This window comes from Python bivittatus, unplaced genomic scaffold, assembly GCF_059951505.1.
Source record: "Python bivittatus isolate LINGU-HERP-01145 unplaced genomic scaffold, Pbiv_v1 ctg000340_np1212, whole genome shotgun sequence".
Lineage (NCBI taxonomy): Eukaryota > Metazoa > Chordata > Lepidosauria > Squamata > Pythonidae > Python > Python bivittatus.
The window spans coordinates 31,259,633-31,282,800 of NW_028277056.1; the positions used below are offsets into that span (position 1 = coordinate 31,259,633).

At 38.8% G+C, this 23,168-nt stretch overlaps 1 protein-coding gene across 4 annotated transcripts in view; it reads right to left on the bottom strand.

Moving 5' to 3' along the window:
• The window catches only part of ABI3BP (ABI family member 3 binding protein), a 199,234-nt gene that overhangs the window by 76,155 nt on the left and 99,911 nt on the right, over positions 1 to 23,168 (bottom strand). For all 4 annotated transcript variants that reach the window (XM_088140806.1, XM_088140805.1, XM_088140804.1 and 1 more), the window contains 49 exons: positions 23,084 to 23,164; positions 22,634 to 22,702; positions 22,184 to 22,264; positions 21,735 to 21,803; positions 20,821 to 20,889; positions 19,938 to 20,006; positions 19,484 to 19,564; positions 18,529 to 18,597; positions 18,075 to 18,155; positions 17,629 to 17,697; positions 17,177 to 17,257; positions 16,729 to 16,797; positions 16,268 to 16,348; positions 15,820 to 15,888; positions 15,374 to 15,454; positions 14,938 to 15,006; positions 14,488 to 14,568; positions 14,040 to 14,108; positions 13,579 to 13,659; positions 13,132 to 13,200; positions 12,689 to 12,769; positions 12,255 to 12,323; positions 11,809 to 11,889; positions 11,362 to 11,430; positions 10,901 to 10,981; positions 10,454 to 10,522; positions 10,010 to 10,090; positions 9,574 to 9,642; positions 9,126 to 9,206; positions 8,690 to 8,758; positions 8,230 to 8,310; positions 7,783 to 7,851; positions 7,340 to 7,420; positions 6,906 to 6,974; positions 6,459 to 6,539; positions 6,011 to 6,079; positions 5,550 to 5,630; positions 5,103 to 5,171; positions 4,657 to 4,737; positions 4,221 to 4,289; positions 3,773 to 3,853; positions 3,325 to 3,393; positions 2,865 to 2,945; positions 2,417 to 2,485; positions 1,974 to 2,054; positions 1,540 to 1,608; positions 1,093 to 1,173; positions 646 to 714; positions 187 to 267 (listed from right to left, as the gene is read on the bottom strand). In XM_088140806.1, coding sequence (XP_087996932.1) covers positions 187 to 267; positions 646 to 714; positions 1,093 to 1,173; positions 1,540 to 1,608; positions 1,974 to 2,054; positions 2,417 to 2,485; positions 2,865 to 2,945; positions 3,325 to 3,393; positions 3,773 to 3,853; positions 4,221 to 4,289; positions 4,657 to 4,737; positions 5,103 to 5,171; positions 5,550 to 5,630; positions 6,011 to 6,079; positions 6,459 to 6,539; positions 6,906 to 6,974; positions 7,340 to 7,420; positions 7,783 to 7,851; positions 8,230 to 8,310; positions 8,690 to 8,758; positions 9,126 to 9,206; positions 9,574 to 9,642; positions 10,010 to 10,090; positions 10,454 to 10,522; positions 10,901 to 10,981; positions 11,362 to 11,430; positions 11,809 to 11,889; positions 12,255 to 12,323; positions 12,689 to 12,769; positions 13,132 to 13,200; positions 13,579 to 13,659; positions 14,040 to 14,108; positions 14,488 to 14,568; positions 14,938 to 15,006; positions 15,374 to 15,454; positions 15,820 to 15,888; positions 16,268 to 16,348; positions 16,729 to 16,797; positions 17,177 to 17,257; positions 17,629 to 17,697; positions 18,075 to 18,155; positions 18,529 to 18,597; positions 19,484 to 19,564; positions 19,938 to 20,006; positions 20,821 to 20,889; positions 21,735 to 21,803; positions 22,184 to 22,264; positions 22,634 to 22,702; positions 23,084 to 23,164 — 3,669 coding nt within the window. The remainder of the gene's footprint in view (positions 1 to 186; positions 268 to 645; positions 715 to 1,092; positions 1,174 to 1,539; positions 1,609 to 1,973; positions 2,055 to 2,416; positions 2,486 to 2,864; positions 2,946 to 3,324; positions 3,394 to 3,772; positions 3,854 to 4,220; positions 4,290 to 4,656; positions 4,738 to 5,102; positions 5,172 to 5,549; positions 5,631 to 6,010; positions 6,080 to 6,458; positions 6,540 to 6,905; positions 6,975 to 7,339; positions 7,421 to 7,782; positions 7,852 to 8,229; positions 8,311 to 8,689; positions 8,759 to 9,125; positions 9,207 to 9,573; positions 9,643 to 10,009; positions 10,091 to 10,453; positions 10,523 to 10,900; positions 10,982 to 11,361; positions 11,431 to 11,808; positions 11,890 to 12,254; positions 12,324 to 12,688; positions 12,770 to 13,131; positions 13,201 to 13,578; positions 13,660 to 14,039; positions 14,109 to 14,487; positions 14,569 to 14,937; positions 15,007 to 15,373; positions 15,455 to 15,819; positions 15,889 to 16,267; positions 16,349 to 16,728; positions 16,798 to 17,176; positions 17,258 to 17,628; positions 17,698 to 18,074; positions 18,156 to 18,528; positions 18,598 to 19,483; positions 19,565 to 19,937; positions 20,007 to 20,820; positions 20,890 to 21,734; positions 21,804 to 22,183; positions 22,265 to 22,633; positions 22,703 to 23,083; positions 23,165 to 23,168) is intronic.

Consider the following 23,168-nt stretch of genomic DNA (forward strand, 5'->3'; position numbering starts at 1 on the left):
TACAGTGGGATGTCTTGAGATTGGAAGTGTACTTTTATTCCTGTTATCTAAAGGGGACACTTAGAGTGTTTTACTGCATGTATGACTGGATCAATAGATTTAGACATTCTGCATTTCTCCATTTCAACAGAGTCAAGAAATTATCTTGTAAAAAGCACAAAGAACTATTGAAAAAAGTCACTCTACCAGGTTTCCTCTCTGGTACTTCTGGCATGATAGACTCGTGTTCTTTAGGTTCTGACGGAACAGGCCTTGGCTCATAAGTAGCTGAAAGGAAGGTCCAGTTCAGATTTAATGTATACGCTTACAGGAACTTATAGAATTCAAAACACTGTGTGATAGTAATATCTTATTAAAAAAAGTTTGAAGTGAAAAGCGAAAGAATTTTTTGAGGGGAATGGGGTAAACCTGGGTAAAATGGAACTCAAAAGTAGGATGACGACAAAAAACCCACAACCGTTTAGCCGCGGGGTCTTCAAATAGTAGGCATTTGTGTACTGAATCCCACATGTGACCTGAATGCCCATCTTTCAAAATTCTGTTCTGTCTGGAACCTCCTTGTGTCTGAGGGGTGCCATTAATGCATCATCTACCAACAATCACAGTGGATACAATTTTATCAAATGCATAAAAAGACGTAATTACCAGGTCTGCTAATTGAGAGTTCTGGTGTGCTCAATAGTTTAGGAAGATATCTATCAGCCTCAGTTGAAACTGGAAAAAGCAAACAACCCCAAAAGAAGTTAAGGATATCCACGTTGAAGATTAAGATAACAGCTAAGTACCCCAAGATGCCTTGGAGGCGTTCCATCTGAAAATAAAAATCTTGTGCATGGCCTTAAGATGAAGAAATATATGGTCCCATATGTGTCTTATTCCTCTCACTATAACAGGAAGTTATTGTGGGTACAGTAGTGTGTCTCAAGATTGGAAGTCTACTTTTATTCCCCTTCTAGAAAGGTTACACAGGGAGTGTTGTGCTGCCTGTGTGATTGCATCAATATTTTTAGAATTCTGCATTTCTCCATTTCAAGAGAGCCAAGAAATTATCTTGCAAAGAGGAGAAAGAAGTATTGAAAAAAGTCACTCTACCAGGTTTCCTCTCCGGTACTTCTGTCATGATAGATTCATGTTCTTTGGGTTCTGACGGAACAGGGCTTGGTTCATGAGTAGCTGAAAGGAAGGTCCAGTTCAGAATTAATCTATATGCTGACAGGAACTTAGAGGATTCAAAACATTGTGTGATAGTAAGATCTTATAAAAAAGTTTGAAGTGAAAAGAGGAAGAATATTGGAGGGGAATGGGGGTAAAACCTGAGGAAAATGGACTTAAAAAGTAGCATGACAAAAAAAAAAAGTTTAGCGGCGGGGTCTTCTCATATTAGGCATCTGTGTACAAAAGTTCTACGTGTGAACCACACAGAGGTCTTTCAAAGTTCTGTTAAGTCCAGGACCTCCTTGTGTCTAAGGAATGCTATTAATGCACCATCTACCAATAATCACAGGGAATTTGGTGGCACATATAAAAAGACATAATTACCAGGTCTCCTAACTGGAGGTTCTGTGGTGCTCAGTAGTTCAGGAAGATAATTATCAGCCTCAGTCGCAACTGGAAAAAGCAAACAACCCCCCAAAAGTTCAGGATTTTCAGTTGAAGGACAGGGTGACAGCTAAGTACCCCAAGATGCCTCAGAGGCTTTCCATCTTAAAAGTAAATGTCAAGCATGGACCTGAGATGAAGAAACGGATACTGCCATATGTGCTTTATTCCCCAGGAAGTTATCTTGAGTACATTGGGATGTCTCGAGATGGGAAAGTCTCCTTTAATCCTGTTCTATTAAGGGGCAGTTTCAATCTTGTGCCATATCCATGAATGGGTGAATAGATTTAGAAATTATACATTTTGCCATTAGAAGAGAGTCAAGATATTATCTTGCAAAAAGCAGAAAGAAGTATTGAAAAAAGTCACTCTACCAGGTTTCCTCTCTGGTACTTCTGGCATGATAGATTCATGTTCTTTAGGTTTTGTCGGAACAGGGCTTGGTTCATAAGAAGCTGAAAGGAAGGTGTGGTTCAGAATTAATCTATATCCTGACAGGAATGAATAGGATTCAAACATTGTGTGATAGTAGTATCTTATAAAAAAATTTTGAGGTGAAAAGAATTTTTGGTGGGGAACAGAGGTAGAACCTGAGGAAAATGGACTTAAAAATAGCATGAGAAAAAAAAAGTTTAGCAGCGGGGTCTTCTAGTATTAGGGATCTGTGTACCAAAGTTCTACATGTGTCCCACACGGATGTCTTTCAAAGTTCTGTTGAGTCCAGGACCACCTTTTGTCTAAGTAATGCTTTAATGTGTTATTTAGCAACAATCACACTGCATAGAATTTTATCAAACACATAAAAACACATAATTACCAGGTCTGCTAATTGGGAGTTCTGGTGTGCTCAATATTTCAGGAAGATAACTATCAGCCTCAGTTGCAACTGGAAGAAAGCAACAACCCCCACATAATGTCAGAATCTCCAGGTTGAAGGACAGGGTAACAGATACGTACCCCAAGATACCTCAGAGGCGTTCCATCTTAGAATGAAAATGTAATGCATGGTCCTAAGATGAAGAAATATAGTGTCCCATATGGGTTTTATTCCTCGCAGTATAACAGGACATTATTGTCAGTACAGTGGGATGTCTTGAGATTGGAAGTGTACTTTTATTCCTGTTATCTAAAGGGGACACTTAGAGTGTTTTACTGCATGTATGACTGGATCAATAGATTTAGACATTCTGCATTTCTCCATTTCAACAGAGTCAAGAAATTATCTTGTAAAAAGCACAAAGAACTATTGAAAAAAGTCACTCTACCAGGTTTCCTCTCTGGTACTTCTGGCATGATAGACTCGTGTTCTTTAGGTTCTGACGGAACAGGCCTTGGCTCATAAGTAGCTGAAAGGAAGGTCCAGTTCAGATTTAATGTATACGCTTACAGGAACTTATAGAATTCAAAACACTGTGTGATAGTAATATCTTATTAAAAAAAGTTTGAAGTGAAAAGCGAAAGAATTTTTTGAGGGGAATGGGGGTAAACCTGGGGAAAATGGAACTCAAAAGTAGGATGACGACAAAAAACCCACAACCGTTTAGCCGCGGGGTCTTCAAATAGTAGGCATTTGTGTACTGAATCCCACATGTGACCTGAATGCCCATCTTTCAAAATTCTGTTCTGTCTGGAACCTCCTTGTGTCTGAGGGGTGCCATTAATGCATCATCTACCAACAATCACAGTGGATACAATTTTATCAAATGCATAAAAAGACGTAATTACCAGGTCTGCTAATTGAGAGTTCTGGTGTGCTCAATAGTTTAGGAAGATATCTATCAGCCTCAGTTGAAACTGGAAAAAAGCAAACAACCCCAAAAGAAGTTAAGGATATCCACGTTGAAGATTAAGATAACAGCTAAGTACCCCAAGATGCCTTGGAGGCGTTCCATCTGAAAATAAAAATCTTGTGCATGGCCTTAAGATGAAGAAATATATGGTCCCATATGTGTCTTATTCCTCTCACTATAACAGGAAGTTATTGTGGGTACAGTAGTGTGTCTCAAGATTGGAAGTCTACTTTTATTCCCCTTCTAGAAAGGTTACACAGGGAGTGTTGTGCTGCCTGTGTGATTGCATCAATATTTTTAGAATTCTGCATTTCTCCATTTCAAGAGAGCCAAGAAATTATCTTGCAAAGAGGAGAAAGAAGTATTGAAAAAAGTCACTCTACCAGGTTTCCTCTCCGGTACTTCTGTCATGATAGATTCATGTTCTTTGGGTTCTGACGGAACAGGGCTTGGTTCATGAGTAGCTGAAAGGAAGGTCCAGTTCAGAATTAATCTATATGCTGACAGGAACTTAGAGGATTCAAAACATTGTGTGATAGTAAGATCTTATAAAAAGTTTGAAGTGAAAAGAGGAAGAATATTGGAGGGGAATGGGGGTAAAACCTGAGGAAAATGGACTTAAAAAGTAGCATGACAAAAAAAAAAAAAGTTTAGCGGCGGGGTCTTCTCATATTAGGCATCTGTGTACAAAAGTTCTACGTGTGAACCACACAGAGGTCTTTCAAAGTTCTGTTAAGTCCAGGACCTCCTTGTGTCTAAGGAATGCTATTAATGCACCATCTACCAATAATCACAGGGAATTTGGTGGCACATATAAAAAGACATAATTACCAGGTCTCCTAACTGGAGGTTCTGTGGTGCTCAGTAGTTCAGGAAGATAATTATCAGCCTCAGTCGCAACTGGAAAAAGCAAACAACCCCCCCAAAAGTTCAGGATTTTCAGTTGAAGGACAGGGTGACAGCTAAGTACCCCAAGATGCCTCAGAGGCTTTCCATCTTAAAAAGAAAATGTCATGCATGGTCCTGAGATGAAGAAACGGATACTGCCATATGTGCTTTATTCCCCAGGAAGTTATCTTGAGTACATTGGGATGTCTCGAGATGGGAAAGTCTCCTTTAATCCTGTTCTATTAAGGGGCAGTTTCAATCTTGTGCCATATCCATGAATGGGTGAATAGATTTAGAAATTATACATTTTGCCATTAGAAGAGAGTCAAGATATTATCTTGCAAAAAGCAGAAAGAAGTATTGAAAAAAGTCACTCTACCAGGTTTCCTCTCTGGTACTTCTGGCATGATAGATTCATGTTCTTTAGGTTTTGTCGGAACAGGGCTTGGTTCATAAGAAGCTGAAAGGAAGGTGTGGTTCAGAATTAATCTATATCCTGACAGGAATGAATAGGATTCAAACATTGTGTGATAGTAGTATCTTATAAAAAAAATTTTGAGGTGAAAAGAATTTTTGGTGGGGAACAGAGGTAGAACCTGAGGAAAATGGACTTAAAAATAGCATGAGAAAAAAAAAAAGTTTAGCAGCGGGGTCTTCTAGTATTAGGGATCTGTGTACCAAAGTTCTACATGTGTCCCACACGGATGTCTTTCAAAGTTCTGTTGAGTCCAGGACCACCTTTTGTCTAAGTAATGCTTTAATGTGTTATTTAGCAACAATCACACTGCATAGAATTTTATCAAACACATAAAAACACATAATTACCAGGTCTGCTAATTGGGAGTTCTGGTGTGCTCAATATTTCAGGAAGATAACTATCAGCCTCAGTTGCAACTGGAAGAAAGCAACAACCCCCACATAATGTCAGAATCTCCAGGTTGAAGGACAGGGTAACAGATACGTACCCCAAGATACCTCAGAGGCGTTCCATCTTAGAATGAAAATGTAATGCATGGTCCTAAGATGAAGAAATATAGTGTCCCATATGGGTTTTATTCCTCGCAGTATAACAGGACATTATTGTCAGTACAGTGGGATGTCTTGAGATTGGAAGTGTACTTTTATTCCTGTTATCTAAAGGGGACACTTAGAGTGTTTTACTGCATGTATGACTGGATCAATAGATTTAGACATTCTGCATTTCTCCATTTCAACAGAGTCAAGAAATTATCTTGTAAAAGCACAAAGAACTATTGAAAAAAGTCACTCTACCAGGTTTCCTCTCTGGTACTTCTGGCATGATAGACTCGTGTTCTTTAGGTTCTGACGGAACAGGCCTTGGCTCATAAGTAGCTGAAAGGAAGGTCCAGTTCAGATTTAATGTATACGCTTACAGGAACTTATAGAATTCAAAACACTGTGTGATAGTAATATCTTATTAAAAAAAAGTTTGAAGTGAAAAGCGAAAGAATTTTTTGAGGGGAATGGGGGTAAACCTGGGGAAAATGGAACTCAAAAGTAGGATGACGACAAAAAACCCACAACCGTTTAGCCGCGGGGTCTTCAAATAGTAGGCATTTGTGTACTGAATCCCACATGTGACCTGAATGCCCATCTTTCAAAATTCTGTTCTGTCTGGAACCTCCTTGTGTCTGAGGGGTGCCATTAATGCATCATCTACCAACAATCACAGTGGATACAATTTTATCAAATGCATAAAAAGACGTAATTACCAGGTCTGCTAATTGAGAGTTCTGGTGTGCTCAATAGTTTAGGAAGATATCTATCAGCCTCAGTTGAAACTGGAAAAAAGCAAACAACCCCAAAAGAAGTTAAGGATATCCACGTTGAAGATTAAGATAACAGCTAAGTACCCCAAGATGCCTTGGAGGCGTTCCATCTGAAAATAAAAATCTTGTGCATGGCCTTAAGATGAAGAAATATATGGTCCCATATGTGTCTTATTCCTCTCACTATAACAGGAAGTTATTGTGGGTACAGTAGTGTGTCTCAAGATTGGAAGTCTACTTTTATTCCCCTTCTAGAAAGGTTACACAGGGAGTGTTGTGCTGCCTGTGTGATTGCATCAATATTTTTAGAATTCTGCATTTCTCCATTTCAAGAGAGCCAAGAAATTATCTTGCAAAGAGGAGAAAGAAGTATTGAAAAAAGTCACTCTACCAGGTTTCCTCTCCGGTACTTCTGTCATGATAGATTCATGTTCTTTGGGTTCTGACGGAACAGGGCTTGGTTCATGAGTAGCTGAAAGGAAGGTCCAGTTCAGAATTAATCTATATGCTGACAGGAACTTAGAGGATTCAAAACATTGTGTGATAGTAAGATCTTATAAAAAGTTTGAAGTGAAAAGAGGAAGAATATTGGAGGGGAATGGGGGTAAAACCTGAGGAAAATGGACTTAAAAAGTAGCATGACAAAAAAAAAAAAGTTTAGCGGCGGGGTCTTCTCATATTAGGCATCTGTGTACAAAAGTTCTACGTGTGAACCACACAGAGGTCTTTCAAAGTTCTGTTAAGTCCAGGACCTCCTTGTGTCTAAGGAATGCTATTAATGCACCATCTACCAATAATCACAGGGAATTTGGTGGCACATATAAAAAGACATAATTACCAGGTCTCCTAACTGGAGGTTCTGTGGTGCTCAGTAGTTCAGGAAGATAATTATCAGCCTCAGTCGCAACTGGAAAAAGCAAACAACCCCCCAAAAGTTCAGGATTTTCAGTTGAAGGACAGGGTGACAGCTAAGTACCCCAAGATGCCTCAGAGGCTTTCCATCTTAAAAAGAAAATGTCATGCATGGTCCTGAGATGAAGAAACGGATACTGCCATATGTGCTTTATTCCCCAGGAAGTTATCTTGAGTACATTGGGATGTCTCGAGATGGGAAAGTCTCCTTTAATCCTGTTCTATTAAGGGGCAGTTTCAATCTTGTGCCATATCCATGAATGGGTGAATAGATTTAGAAATTATACATTTTGCCATTAGAAGAGAGTCAAGATATTATCTTGCAAAAAGCAGAAAGAAGTATTGAAAAAGTCACTCTACCAGGTTTCCTCTCTGGTACTTCTGGCATGATAGATTCATGTTCTTTAGGTTTTGTCGGAACAGGGCTTGGTTCATAAGAAGCTGAAAGGAAGGTGTGGTTCAGAATTAATCTATATCCTGACAGGAATGAATAGGATTCAAACATTGTGTGATAGTAGTATCTTATAAAAAAATTTTGAGGTGAAAAGAATTTTTGGTGGGGAACAGAGGTAGAACCTGAGGAAAATGGACTTAAAAATAGCATGAGAAAAAAAAAGTTTAGCAGCGGGGTCTTCTAGTATTAGGGATCTGTGTACCAAAGTTCTACATGTGTCCCACACGGATGTCTTTCAAAGTTCTGTTGAGTCCAGGACCACCTTTTGTCTAAGTAATGCTTTAATGTGTTATTTAGCAACAATCACACTGCATAGAATTTTATCAAACACATAAAAACACATAATTACCAGGTCTGCTAATTGGGAGTTCTGGTGTGCTCAATATTTCAGGAAGATAACTATCAGCCTCAGTTGCAACTGGAAGAAAGCAACAACCCCCACATAATGTCAGAATCTCCAGGTTGAAGGACAGGGTAACAGATACGTACCCCAAGATACCTCAGAGGCGTTCCATCTTAGAATGAAAATGTAATGCATGGTCCTAAGATGAAGAAATATAGTGTCCCATATGGGTTTTATTCCTCGCAGTATAACAGGACATTATTGTCAGTACAGTGGGATGTCTTGAGATTGGAAGTGTACTTTTATTCCTGTTATCTAAAGGGGACACTTAGAGTGTTTTACTGCATGTATGACTGGATCAATAGATTTAGACATTCTGCATTTCTCCATTTCAACAGAGTCAAGAAATTATCTTGTAAAAAGCACAAAGAACTATTGAAAAAGTCACTCTACCAGGTTTCCTCTCTGGTACTTCTGGCATGATAGACTCGTGTTCTTTAGGTTCTGACGGAACAGGCCTTGGCTCATAAGTAGCTGAAAGGAAGGTCCAGTTCAGATTTAATGTATACGCTTACAGGAACTTATAGAATTCAAAACACTGTGTGATAGTAATATCTTATTAAAAAAAAGTTTGAAGTGAAAAGCGAAAGAATTTTTGAGGGGAATGGGGGTAAACCTGGGGAAAATGGAACTCAAAAGTAGGATGACGACAAAAAACCCACAACCGTTTAGCTGCGGGGTCTTCAAATAGTAGGCATTTGTGTACTGAATCCCACATGTGACCTGAATGCCCATCTTTCAAAATTCTGTTCTGTCTGGAACCTCCTTGTGTCTGAGGGGTGCCATTAATGCATCATCTACCAACAATCACAGTGGATACAATTTTATCAAATGCATAAAAAGACGTAATTACCAGGTCTGCTAATTGAGAGTTCTGGTGTGCTCAATAGTTTAGGAAGATATCTATCAGCCTCAGTTGAAACTGGAAAAAAGCAAACAACCCCAAAAGAAGTTAAGGATATCCACGTTGAAGATTAAGATAACAGCTAAGTACCCCAAGATGCCTTGGAGGCGTTCCATCTGAAAATAAAAATCTTGTGCATGGCCTTAAGATGAAGAAATATATGTGTCTTATTCCTCTCACTATAACAGGAAGTTATTGTGGGTACAGTAGTGTGTCTCAAGATTGGAAGTCTACTTTTATTCCCCTTCTAGAAAGGTTACACAGGGAGTGTTGTGCTGCCTGTGTGATTGCATCAATATTTTTAGAATTCTGCATTTCTCCATTTCAAGAGAGCCAAGAAATTATCTTGCAAAGAGGAGAAAGAAGTATTGAAAAGTCACTCTACCAGGTTTCCTCTCCGGTACTTCTGTCATGATAGATTCATGTTCTTTGGGTTCTGACGGAACAGGGCTTGGTTCATGAGTAGCTGAAAGGAAGGTCCAGTTCAGAATTAATCTATATGCTGACAGGAACTTAGAGGATTCAAAACATTGTGTGATAGTAAGATCTTATAAAAAAGTTTGAAGTGAAAAGAGGAAGAATATTGGAGGGGAATGGGGGTAAAACCTGAGGAAAATGGACTTAAAAAGTAGCATGACAAAAAAAAAAAAGTTTAGCGGCGGGGTCTTCTCATATTAGGCATCTGTGTACAAAAGTTCTACGTGTGAACCACACAGAGGTCTTTCAAAGTTCTGTTAAGTCCAGGACCTCCTTGTGTCTAAGGAATGCTATTAATGCACCATCTACCAATAATCACAGGGAATTTGGTGGCACATATAAAAAGACATAATTACCAGGTCTCCTAACTGGAGGTTCTGTGGTGCTCAGTAGTTCAGGAAGATAATTATCAGCCTCAGTCGCAACTGGAAAAAGCAAACAACCCCCCCAAAAGTTCAGGATTTTCAGTTGAAGGACAGGGTGACAGCTAAGTACCCCAAGATGCCTCAGAGGCTTTCCATCTTAAAAAGAAAATGTCATGCATGGTCCTGAGATGAAGAAACGGATACTGCCATATGTGCTTTATTCCCCAGGAAGTTATCTTGAGTACATTGGGATGTCTCGAGATGGGAAAGTCTCCTTTAATCCTGTTCTATTAAGGGGCAGTTTCAATCTTGTGCCATATCCATGAATGGGTGAATAGATTTAGAAATTATACATTTTGCCATTAGAAGAGAGTCAAGATATTATCTTGCAAAAAGCAGAAAGAAGTATTGAAAAAAGTCACTCTACCAGGTTTCCTCTCTGGTACTTCTGGCATGATAGATTCATGTTCTTTAGGTTTTGTCGGAACAGGGCTTGGTTCATAAGAAGCTGAAAGGAAGGTGTGGTTCAGAATTAATCTATATCCTGACAGGAATGAATAGGATTCAAACATTGTGTGATAGTAGTATCTTATAAAAAAATTTTGAGGTGAAATGATTTTTTGGTGGTGAACAGAGGTATAACCTGAGGAAAATGGACTTAAAAATAGCTTGAGAAAAAAAAAAGTTTAGCAGCGGGGTCTTCTAGTATTAGGGATCTGTGTACCAAAGTTCTACATGTGTCCCACACGGATGTCTTTCAAAGTTCTGTTGAGTCCAGGACCACCTTTTGTCTAAGTAATGCTTTAATGTGTTATTTAGCAACAATCACACTGCATAGAATTTTATCAAACACATAAAAACACATAATTACCAGGTCTGCTAATTGGGAGTTCTGGTGTGCTCAATATTTCAGGAAGATAACTATCAGCCTCAGTTGCAACTGGAAGAAAGCAACAACCCCCACATAATGTCAGAATCTCCAGGTTGAAGGACAGGGTAACAGATACGTACCCCAAGATACCTCAGAGGCGTTCCATCTTAGAATGAAAATGTAATGCATGGTCCTAAGATGAAGAAATATAGTGTCCCATATGGGTTTTATTCCTCGCAGTATAACAGGACATTATTGTCAGTACAGTGGGATGTCTTGAGATTGGAAGTGTACTTTTATTCCTGTTATCTAAAGGGGACACTTAGAGTGTTTTACTGCATGTATGACTGGATCAATAGATTTAGACATTCTGCATTTCTCCATTTCAACAGAGTCAAGAAATTATCTTGTAAAAAGCACAAAGAACTATTGAAAAAGTCACTCTACCAGGTTTCCTCTCTGGTACTTCTGGCATGATAGACTCGTGTTCTTTAGGTTCTGACGGAACAGGCCTTGGCTCATAAGTAGCTGAAAGGAAGGTCCAGTTCAGATTTAATGTATACGCTTACAGGAACTTATAGAATTCAAAACACTGTGTGATAGTAATATCTTATTAAAAAAAAGTTTGAAGTGAAAAGCGAAAGAATTTTTTGAGGGGAATGGGGGTAAACCTGGGGAAAATGGAACTCAAAAGTAGGATGACGACAAAAAACCCACAACCGTTTAGCCGCGGGGTCTTCAAATAGTAGGCATTTGTGTACTGAATCCCACATGTGACCTGAATGCCCATCTTTCAAAATTCTGTTCTGTCTGGAACCTCCTTGTGTCTGAGGGGTGCCATTAATGCATCATCTACCAACAATCACAGTGGATACAATTTTATCAAATGCATAAAAAGACGTAATTACCAGGTCTGCTAATTGAGAGTTCTGGTGTGCTCAATAGTTTAGGAAGATATCTATCAGCCTCAGTTGAAACTGGAAAAAAGCAAACAACCCCAAAAGAAGTTAAGGATATCCACGTTGAAGATTAAGATAACAGCTAAGTACCCCAAGATGCCTTGGAGGCGTTCCATCTGAAAATAAAAATCTTGTGCATGGCCTTAAGATGAAGAAATATATGGTCCCATATGTGTCTTATTCCTCTCACTATAACAGGAAGTTATTGTGGGTACAGTAGTGTGTCTCAAGATTGGAAGTCTACTTTTATTCCCCTTCTAGAAAGGTTACACAGGGAGTGTTGTGCTGCCTGTGTGATTGCATCAATATTTTTAGAATTCTGCATTTCTCCATTTCAAGAGAGCCAAGAAATTATCTTGCAAAGAGGAGAAAGAAGTATTGAAAAAGTCACTCTACCAGGTTTCCTCTCCGGTACTTCTGTCATGATAGATTCATGTTCTTTGGGTTCTGACGGAACAGGGCTTGGTTCATGAGTAGCTGAAAGGAAGGTCCAGTTCAGAATTAATCTATATGCTGACAGGAACTTAGAGGATTCAAAACATTGTGTGATAGTAAGATCTTATAAAAAGTTTGAAGTGAAAAGAGGAAGAATATTGGAGGGGAATGGGGGTAAAACCTGAGGAAAATGGACTTAAAAAGTAGCATGACAAAAAAAAAAAGTTTAGCGGCGGGGTCTTCTCATATTAGGCATCTGTGTACAAAAGTTCTACGTGTGAACCACACAGAGGTCTTTCAAAGTTCTGTTAAGTCCAGGACCTCCTTGTGTCTAAGGAATGCTATTAATGCACCATCTACCAATAATCACAGGGAATTTGGTGGCACATATAAAAAGACATAATTACCAGGTCTCCTAACTGGAGGTTCTGTGGTGCTCAGTAGTTCAGGAAGATAATTATCAGCCTCAGTCGCAACTGGAAAAAGCAAACAACCCCCCAAAAGTTCAGGATTTTCAGTTGAAGGACAGGGTGACAGCTAAGTACCCCAAGATGCCTCAGAGGCTTTCCATCTTAAAAAGAAAATGTCATGCATGGTCCTGAGATGAAGAAACGGATACTGCCATATGTGCTTTATTCCCCAGGAAGTTATCTTGAGTACATTGGGATGTCTCGAGATGGGAAAGTCTCCTTTAATCCTGTTCTATTAAGGGGCAGTTTCAATCTTGTGCCATATCCATGAATGGGTGAATAGATTTAGAAATTATACATTTTGCCATTAGAAGAGAGTCAAGATATTATCTTGCAAAAAGCAGAAAGAAGTATTGAAAAAGTCACTCTACCAGGTTTCCTCTCTGGTACTTCTGGCATGATAGATTCATGTTCTTTAGGTTTTGTCGGAACAGGGCTTGGTTCATAAGAAGCTGAAAGGAAGGTGTGGTTCAGAATTAATCTATATCCTGACAGGAATGAATAGGATTCAAACATTGTGTGATAGTAGTATCTTATAAAAAAATTTTGAGGTGAAAAGAATTTTTGGTGGGGAACAGAGGTAGAACCTGAGGAAAATGGACTTAAAAATAGCATGAGAAAAAAAAAGTTTAGCAGCGGGGTCTTCTAGTATTAGGGATCTGTGTACCAAAGTTCTACATGTGTCCCACACGGATGTCTTTCAAAGTTCTGTTGAGTCCAGGACCACCTTTTGTCTAAGTAATGCTTTAATGTGTTATTTAGCAACAATCACACTGCATAGAATTTTATCAAACACATAAAAACACATAATTACCAGGTCTGCTAATTGGGAGTTCTGGTGTGCTCAATATTTCAGGAAGATAACTATCAGCCTCAGTTGCAACTGGAAGAAAGCAACAACCCCCACATAATGTCAGAATCTCCAGGTTGAAGGACAGGGTAACAGATACGTACCCCAAGATACCTCAGAGGCGTTCCATCTTAGAATGAAAATGTAATGCATGGTCCTAAGATGAAGAAATATAGTGTCCCATATGGGTTTTATTCCTCGCAGTATAACAGGACATTATTGTCAGTACAGTGGGATGTCTTGAGATTGGAAGTGTACTTTTATTCCTGTTATCTAAAGGGGACACTTAGAGTGTTTTACTGCATGTATGACTGGATCAATAGATTTAGACATTCTGCATTTCTCCATTTCAACAGAGTCAAGAAATTATCTTGTAAAAAGCACAAAGAACTATTGAAAAAGTCACTCTACCAGGTTTCCTCTCTGGTACTTCTGGCATGATAGACTCGTGTTCTTTAGGTTCTGACGGAACAGGCCTTGGCTCATAAGTAGCTGAAAGGAAGGTCCAGTTCAGATTTAATGTATACGCTTACAGGAACTTATAGAATTCAAAACACTGTGTGATAGTAATATCTTATTAAAAAAAAGTTTGAAGTGAAAAGCGAAAGAATTTTTTGAGGGGAATGGGGGTAAACCTGGGGAAAATGGAACTCAAAAGTAGGATGACGACAAAAAACCCACAACCGTTTAGCCGCGGGGTCTTCAAATAGTAGGCATTTGTGTACTGAATCCCACATGTGACCTGAATGCCCATCTTTCAAAATTCTGTTCTGTCTGGAACCTCCTTGTGTCTGAGGGGTGCCATTAATGCATCATCTACCAACAATCACAGTGGATACAATTTTATCAAATGCATAAAAAGACGTAATTACCAGGTCTGCTAATTGAGAGTTCTGGTGTGCTCAATAGTTTAGGAAGATATCTATCAGCCTCAGTTGAAACTGGAAAAAAGCAAACAACCCCAAAAGAAGTTAAGGATATCCACGTTGAAGATTAAGATAACAGCTAAGTACCCCAAGATGCCTTGGAGGCGTTCCATCTGAAAATAAAAATCTTGTGCATGGCCTTAAGATGAAGAAATATATGGTCCCATATGTGTCTTATTCCTCTCACTATAACAGGAAGTTATTGTGGGTACAGTAGTGTGTCTCAAGATTGGAAGTCTACTTTTATTCCCCTTCTAGAAAGGTTACACAGGGAGTGTTGTGCTGCCTGTGTGATTGCATCAATATTTTTAGAATTCTGCATTTCTCCATTTCAAGAGAGCCAAGAAATTATCTTGCAAAGAGGAGAAAGAAGTATTGAAAAAAGTCACTCTACCAGGTTTCCTCTCCGGTACTTCTGTCATGATAGATTCATGTTCTTTGGGTTCTGACGGAACAGGGCTTGGTTCATGAGTAGCTGAAAGGAAGGTCTAGTTCAGAATTAATCTATATGCTGACAGGAACTTAGAGGATTCAAAACATTGTGTGATAGTAAGATCTTATAAAAAAGTTTGAAGTGAAAAGAGGAAGAATATTGGAGGGGAATGGGGGTAAAACCTGAGGAAAATGGACTTAAAAAGTAGCATGACAAAAAAAAAAAAAAGTTTAGCGGCGGGGTCTTCTCATATTAGGCATCTGTGTACAAAAGTTCTACGTGTGAACCACACAGAGGTCTTTCAAAGTTCTGTTAAGTCCAGGACCTCCTTGTGTCTAAGGAATGCTATTAATGCACCATCTACCAATAATCTCAGGGAATTTGGTGGCACATATAAAAAGACATAATTACCAGGTCTCCTAACTGGAGGTTCTGTGGTGCTCAGTAGTTCAGGAAGATAATTATCAGCCTCAGTCGCAACTGGAAAAAGCAAACAACCCACCCAAAAGTTCAGGATTTTCAGTTGAAGGACAGGGTGACAGCTAAGTACCCCAAGATGCCTCAGAGGCTTTCCATCTTAAAAAGAAAATGTCATGCATGGTCCTGAGATGAAGAAACGGATACTGCCATATGTGCTTTATTCCCCAGGAAGTTATCTTGAGTACATTGGGATGTCTCGAGATGGGAAAGTCTCCTTTAATCCTGTTCTATTAAGGGGCAGTTTCAATCTTGTGCCATATCCATGAACGGGTGAATAGATTTAGAAATTATACATTTTGCCATTAGAAGAGAGTCAAGATATTATCTTGCAAAAAGCAGAAAGAAGTATTGAAAAAAGTCACTCTACCAGGTTTCCTCTCTGGTACTTCTGGCATGATAGATTCATGTTCTTTAGGTTTTGTCGGAACAGGGCTTGGTTCATAAGAAGCTGAAAGGAAGGTGTGGTTCAGAATTAATCTATATCCTGACAGGAATGAATAGGATTCAAACATTGTGTGATAGTAGTATCTTATAAAAAAAATTTTGAGGTGAAAAGAATTTTTGGTGGGGAACAGAGGTAGAACCTGAGGAAAATGGACTTAAAAATAGCATGAGAAAAAAAAAAAGTTTAGCAGCGGGGTCTTCTAGTATTAGGGATCTGTGTACCAAAGTTCTACATGTGTCCCACACGGATGTCTTTCAAAGTTCTGTTGAGTCCAGGACCACCTTTTGTCTAAGTAATGCTTTAATGTGTTATTTAGCAACAATCACACTGCATAGAATTTTATCAAACACATAAAAACACATAATTACCAGGTCTGCTAATTGGGAGTTCTGGTGTGCTCAATATTTCAGGAAGATAACTATCAGCCTCAGTTGCAACTGGAAGAAAGCAACAACCCCCACATAATGTCAGAATCTCCAGGTTGAAGGACAGGGTAACAGATACGTACCCCAAGATACCTCAGAGGCGTTCCATCTTAGAATGAAAATGTAATGCATGGTCCTAAGATGAAGAAATATAGTGTCCCATATGGGTTTTATTCCTCGCAGTATAACAGGACATTATTGTCAGTACAGTGGGATGTCTTGAGATTGGAAGTGTACTTTTATTCCTGTTATCTAAAGGGGACACTTAGAGTGTTTTACTGCATGTATGACTGGATCAATAGATTTAGACATTCTGCATTTCTCCATTTCAACAGAGTCAAGAAATTATCTTGTAAAAAGCACAAAGAACTATTGAAAAAAGTCACTCTACCAGGTTTCCTCTCTGGTACTTCTGGCATGATAGACTCGTGTTCTTTAGGTTCTGACGGAACAGGCCTTGGCTCATAAGTAGCTGAAAGGAAGGTCCAGTTCAGATTTAATGTATACGCTTACAGGAACTTATAGAATTCAAAACACTGTGTGATAGTAATATCTTATTAAAAAAAAGTTTGAAGTGAAAAGCGAAAGAATTTTTTGAGGGGAATGGGGGTAAACCTGGGGAAAATGGAACTCAAAAGTAGGATGACGACAAAAAACCCACAACCGTTTAGCCGCGGGGTCTTCAAATAGTAGGCATTTGTGTACTGAATCCCATATGTGACCTGAATGCCCATCTTTCAAAATTCTGTTCTGTCTGGAACCTCCTTGTGTCTGAGGGGTGCCATTAATGCATCATCTACCAACAATCACAGTGGATACAATTTTATCAAATGCATAAAAAGACGTAATTACCAGGTCTGCTAATTGAGAGTTCTGGTGTGCTCAATAGTTTAGGAAGATATCTATCAGCCTCAGTTGAAACTGGAAAAAAGCAAACAACCCCAAAAGAAGTTAAGGATATCCACGTTGAAGATTAAGATAACAGCTAAGTACCCCAAGATGCCTTGGAGGCGTTCCATCTGAAAATAAAAATCTTGTGCATGGCCTTAAGATGAAGAAATATATGGTCCCATATGTGTCTTATTCCTCTCACTATAACAGGAAGTTATTGTGGGTACAGTAGTGTGTCTCAAGATTGGAAGTCTACTTTTATTCCCCTTCTAGAAAGGTTACACAGGGAGTGTTGTGCTGCCTGTGTGATTGCATCAATATTTTTAGAATTCTGCATTTCTCCATTTCAAGAGAGCCAAGAAATTATCTTGCAAAGAGGAGAAAGAAGTATTGAAAAAAGTCACTCTACCAGGTTTCCTCTCCGGTACTTCTGTCATGATAGATTCATGTTCTTTGGGTTCTGACGGAACAGGGCTTGGTTCATGAGTAGCTGAAAGGAAGGTCCAGTTCAGAATCTATATGCTGACAGGAACTTAGAGGATTCAAAACATTGTGTGATAGTAGGATCTTATAAAAAAAGTTTGAAGTGAAAAGGAAGAATTTTAGAGGGGAATGGGGGTAAACCTGGGGAAAATTGAATTCAAAAGTAGGATGACGACAAAAAACCCACAACCGTTTAGCCGCGGGGTCTTCAAATAGTAGGCATTTGTGTACTGAATCCCACATGTGACCTGAATGCCCATCTTTCAAAATTGTGTTCTGTCTGGAACCTCCTTGTGTCTGAGGGATGCCATTAATGCATCATCTACCAATAATCACAGTGGATACAATTTTATCAAATGCATAAAAAGACGTAATTACCAGATCTGCTAATTGGGAGTTCTGGTGTGCTCAATACTTCAGGAAGATAATTATCAGCCTCTGTTCCAGCTGGAAAAAAGGAACAACCCCAAAATAATTTCAGGATCTCCAGGTTGAAACATAGGGTAACAGCTAAGTACCCAGAGATACGTCAGAGGCATTCTATCTGAAAATGAAAATCTTGTGCATGGCCCTAAGACGAAGAAATATATGGTCCCATATGTGTTTTATTCCTCTCACTATAACAGGAATTTATTGTGGGTACAGTAGTATGTCTCGAGATTGGAAGTCTACTTTTATTCCACTTCTAGAAAGGGTACACTGAGGGTGTTATGCCGCCTGTGTGATTGCATCAATAGATTTAGATATCTGCATTTTTCCATTTCAAGAGAGTCAAGAAATTATCTTGTAAAAGCAGAAAGAAGTATTGAAAAAAGTCACTCTACCAGGTTTCCTCTCCGGTATTTCTGTCATGATAGATGCATGCTGTTTGGGTTTTGACGGAAGAGGGCTTGGTTCATAAGAAGCTGAAAGGAAGGTCCAGTTCAGAATTAATCTATATCCTGACAGGAATGTATAGGATTCAAACATTGTGTGAGGGTAATATCTTACCAAAAAAAGTCTGAGGTGAAAACAGAAGGAATTTTTGGAGGGGAATGGGGCAAAACCTCAGGAAAATGGAGTTCAAATTCGGATGAAGACAAAAAAACCACAACTGTTTAACCGCGGGGTCTTCAAGTATTAGGCATGTGTGTACCATAGTTCTACATGTGACCCGTACGCAAGTCTTTCATAGTTCTGTTTAGTCCAGAACCTCCTTGTGTCTAAGGAATGCCATTAATGCACCATCTACCAACAATCACAGTGAAATTGGTGGAACACATAAAAACACATAATTACCAGGTCTCCTAATTGGGAGTTCTGTGGTGCTCAGTAGTTCAGGAAGATAACTATCAGCCTCAGTTGCAACTGGAAAAGCAAACAACCGCAAAATAAGTTCAGGATGTTCAGGTTGAAGGACAGGGTGACTGCTAATTACCCCAAGATGTCTGAGAGGTATTACATCTTAAAATGGAATTGTCATGCATGGTCCTGAGATGAAGAAACGTATACTGCCATATGCGTTTTATTCCCAAGGATGCTGACGCACAGGGTGACAGCTCAGTAACCCAAGATGCCTCAGAGGCATTGAATCTTAAAATTAAAATGTTATACATGGTCTTAAGATGAAGAGATCTATTGTCCCATACAGATCTGGGTACCAAATTTCTACATGTGGACCTCATAGCTGTCTTTCAAAGTTCTGTTCAGTCTAGAACTTCCTTGGGTCTAAGTAATGCCTTAATGTGTTATTTACCAACAATCACACTGCTTAGAATTTTATCAAACACAGAAAAACACATAATTTCCAGGTCTGCTAATTGGGAGTTCTGGTGTGCTCAATAATTCAGGAAGATAATTATCAGCCTCAGTTGCAGCCGGAAAAAAGGAACAACCCCAAAATAATTTCAGGATCTCCAGGTTGAAAGATAGGGTAATAGCTAAGTACCCCACGATGCCTCAGAGATGTTCCATCTTAAAATGAAAAAGTCATGCATCGTCCTAAGATGAAGGAATTTATTGTCCCATATGAGTTTTATTCCTCACAGTATAACAGGAAGTTTTTGTGAGTACAGTGGGATGTCTCGAGATTGGAACTCTACTTTCATTCCTGTTGTCTAAAGGGGAAACTTAGAGTGTTTTACTGCACGTATGACTGGATCAATAATTTACAAATCAGCATTTTTCCATTTCAAGAGAGTCAAGAAATTATCTTGTAAAGAGCAGGAAGAAGTATTGAAAAAAGTCACTCTACCAGGTTTTCGGTCTGGAACCTCTGGCAGGATAGAGTCATGTTCTTTAGGTTCTGACGGAACAGGGCTTGGTTCATGAGTAGCTGAAAGGAAGATCCAGTTCAGAATTAATCTATATGCTGACAGGAACTTAGAGGATTCAAAACATTGTGTGATAGTAAGATCTTATAAAAAAAGTTTGAAGTGAAAAGAGGAAGAATTTTTGGAGTAATGGAGGTAAAACCTGAGGAAAACGGACTTTAAAAGTAGCATGACAAAAAAAAAAAAAAAAAGGTTTAGCGGCGGGGTCTTCTAATATTAGGCAACTGTGTACAAAAGTTCTACGTGTGACCCACACAGAGGTCTTTCAAAGTTCTGTTCAGTCCAGAACCTCCTTGTGTCTAAGGAATGCCATTAATGCAGCATCCACCAACAATCACGGTGAATTTGGTGGAACACATAAAAACACATAATTACCAGGTCTCCTAACTGGAGGTTCTGTGGTGCTCAGTAGTTCAGGAAGATAATTACCAGCCTCAGTCGCAACTGAAAAAGCAAACAACCCCCCAAAAAGTTCAGGATTTTCAGTTGAAGGACAGGGTGACAGCTAAGTACCCCAAGATGCCTCAGAGGCTTTCCATCTTAAAAAGAAAATGTCATGCATGGTCCTATGATGAAGAAACGTATACTGCCATAAGAGCTTTATTCCCCAGAAAGTTATCTTCAGTACATTGGGATGTCTCAAGATGGGAAAGTCTCCTTTAATCCTGTTCTAATAAGGGGCAGTTTCAGTGTTGTGCCATATCCATGAATGGATGAATAGATTTAGAAATTATACATTTTGCCATTAGAAGAGAGTCAAGATATTATCTTGTAAAAAGCAGAAAGAAGTATTAAAAAAAGTCACTCTACCAGGTTTCCTCTCTGGTACTTTTGGCATGATAGATTCATGTTCTTTAGGTTTTGACGGAATAGGGCTTGGTTCATAACGAGCAGAAAGAAAGGTCCAGTTCAGATTTAATGTATATACTGACAGGAACATATAGAATTCAAAACACTGTGTGATAAAATACCTTATAAAAAAAAGTTTAAGGTGAAAGAGAAAGAATTTTTGGAGAGAAATCGGGTAAAACCTGAGGAAATTGGACTTAAAAAGTAGCATGAGAAAAAAAAAGTTTAGCAGCGGGGTCTTCTAATATTAGGGATCTGTGTACCAAAGTTCTACATGTGGCCCTCATAGCTGTCTTTCAAAGTTCTGTTCAGTCAGAACTTCCTTGGGTCTAAGTAATACCTTAATGTGTTATTTACCAACAATGACTCTTCATAGAATTTTATCAAACATATAAAAACACATAATTACCAGGTCTGCTGATTGGGAATTCTGGTGTGCTCAATATTTCAGGAAGATAATTATCAGCCTCAATTGCAGCTGGAAAAAAGCAACAACCCCAAAATAATTTCAGGATCTCCAGGTTGAAAGATAGGGTAACAGCTAAGTACCTCAAGATGCCTCAGAGATGTTCCATCTTAAAATGAAAAAGTCATGTATGGTCCTAAGCTGAAGAAATATATTGTCCCATATGAATTCTATTCCTCTCAGTATAACAGGAAGTTATTGTGAATACAGTGGGATGTCTCGAGATTTGGAATCTACTTTTATTCCTGTTGTCTAAATGGGACAGTTAGAGTCTTTTACCGCACGTATGATTGGATCAATAGATTTAGGAATTCTGCATTTTTCCATTTCAAGAGAGACAAGAAATTATCTTGTAAAAAGAAGAAAAAAGTGTTGAAAAAAGTCACTCTATCAGGTTTCATCTCTGTTACTTCTGGTATGATACATTCATTTTCTTTGGGTTTTGACGGAACAGGGCTTGGTTCATAAGGAGCTGAAAGGAAGGTCAGTTCAGATTTAATCGATATTCTGACAGGAAGGTACAGGATTGAAAACGTTGTGTGATAGTAGTCATATCTTACAAAACTGAGTTTGAAGTGAAAAGAGAAAGAATTTCTAGAGGGTTAATGAGGGTCAAAGCTGAAGAAAATGGAGTTCAAAAATAGGTTGAAGAAAAAAAAAAGCACAACTGTTTAGTAGCTGGGTCTTCAAATATTAGGCATCTGTGTATCAAAGTATGACATGTGACCCGTACGCAAGTCTTTCAAAGTTCTGTTCAGTCCAGAGCCTCTTTGTGTCTAAGGAACACCATTAATGCAGCTTCTACCAAGGGTTACAGTGGATACAATTTTATCAAACGTATAAAAACATATAATTACCAGGTCTTCTGACTGGGAGTTCTGGTGTGGTCACTAGTTCAGGAAGGTAATCATCAGCCTCAGTTGCAACTGGATGAAAGGAAATGACCCGAAAATAATTTCAGGGTCTCCAGGTTGAAGGAGAGGGTAACAGCTAAGTACCCTAAGATGCCTCAGAGGTGTCACATCTTAAAATGAAAATGTTGTGCATGTTCCTAAGATGAAGAAATCTATTGTCCCTTATGAGTTTTATTACTCTCAGTATAACAGGATGTTATTGTGAGTACAGCGGGATGTCTTGAGATTGCAACTCTAATTATATTCCTGTTGTCTAAATGGGACACTTAGAGTGTTTTACCGCATGTATGATTGGATCAATAGATTTAGAAATTCTGCATTTCTCCATTTCAAGAGAGTCAAGAAATTATCTTGTAAAAAGCTGAAAGAAGTATTGAAAAAAGTCACTCTACCAGGTTTCCGGTCTGGAACTTCTGGTGTGATAGGGTCGTGTTCTTTATGTTTTGATGGAACAGGGCTTGGTTCATAAGGAGCTGAAAGGAAGGTCCACTTCAGAATTAATGTATATGCTGACAGGAACGTATAGGATTCAAAACATTGTGTGATAGTAATATCTTATAAGAAATGTTTGAAGTGAAAAGAGAAAGAATTTTTGGAGGGGAATGGGGGTAAATCCTGAGGAAAATGGACTTAAAAAATAGCATGAGGAAAAAAAAATTAGCGACGGGGTCTTTTAATATTAGGCATCTGTGTACCAAAGTTCTACATATGGCCCACACGGATGTCTTTCAAAGTTCTGTTCAGTCCCGATCCTCCTTGGGTCTAAATAATGCCTTAATGCATTTTCTACCAACAATCACACTGCATAGAATTTTATCAAAGACATAAAAACACATAATTACCAGGTCTGCTAATTGGGAGTTCTGGTGTGGTCAATAGTTCAGGAATATAATTATCAGCCTCAGTTGCAACTGGAAAAAAGCAAACAACCCCAAAATAATGTCACGATCTCCAGGTTGAAGAACAGGGTAACAGGTGATTACCTCAAGGTGCGTCAGAGGCATTCTATCTTAGAATGAAAATGTCATGCATTGTCCTAAGATGATGAAATATATTGTCCCTTATGAGTTTTATTCCTCTCACTATAAGAGGAAGTTATTGTTAGTACAGAGGTATGTCTCGAGATTGGAACTCTACTTTTATTCCTGTTGTAGAAAGCGGACACTTAAAATGTTTTACTGCATGTATGATTGGATGAAGAGATTTAGAAATTCTGCATTTTTCCATTTCAAGAGAGTCAAGAAATTATCTTATAAAAAGGCAAAAAGAACTATTGAAAAAGGTCACTCTACCAGGTTTCCTCTCTGGTGCTTCTGGCATGATATAGTCGTGGTCTTTAGGTTTTGACGGAGCAGGGCTTCGTTCATAAGTAGCTGA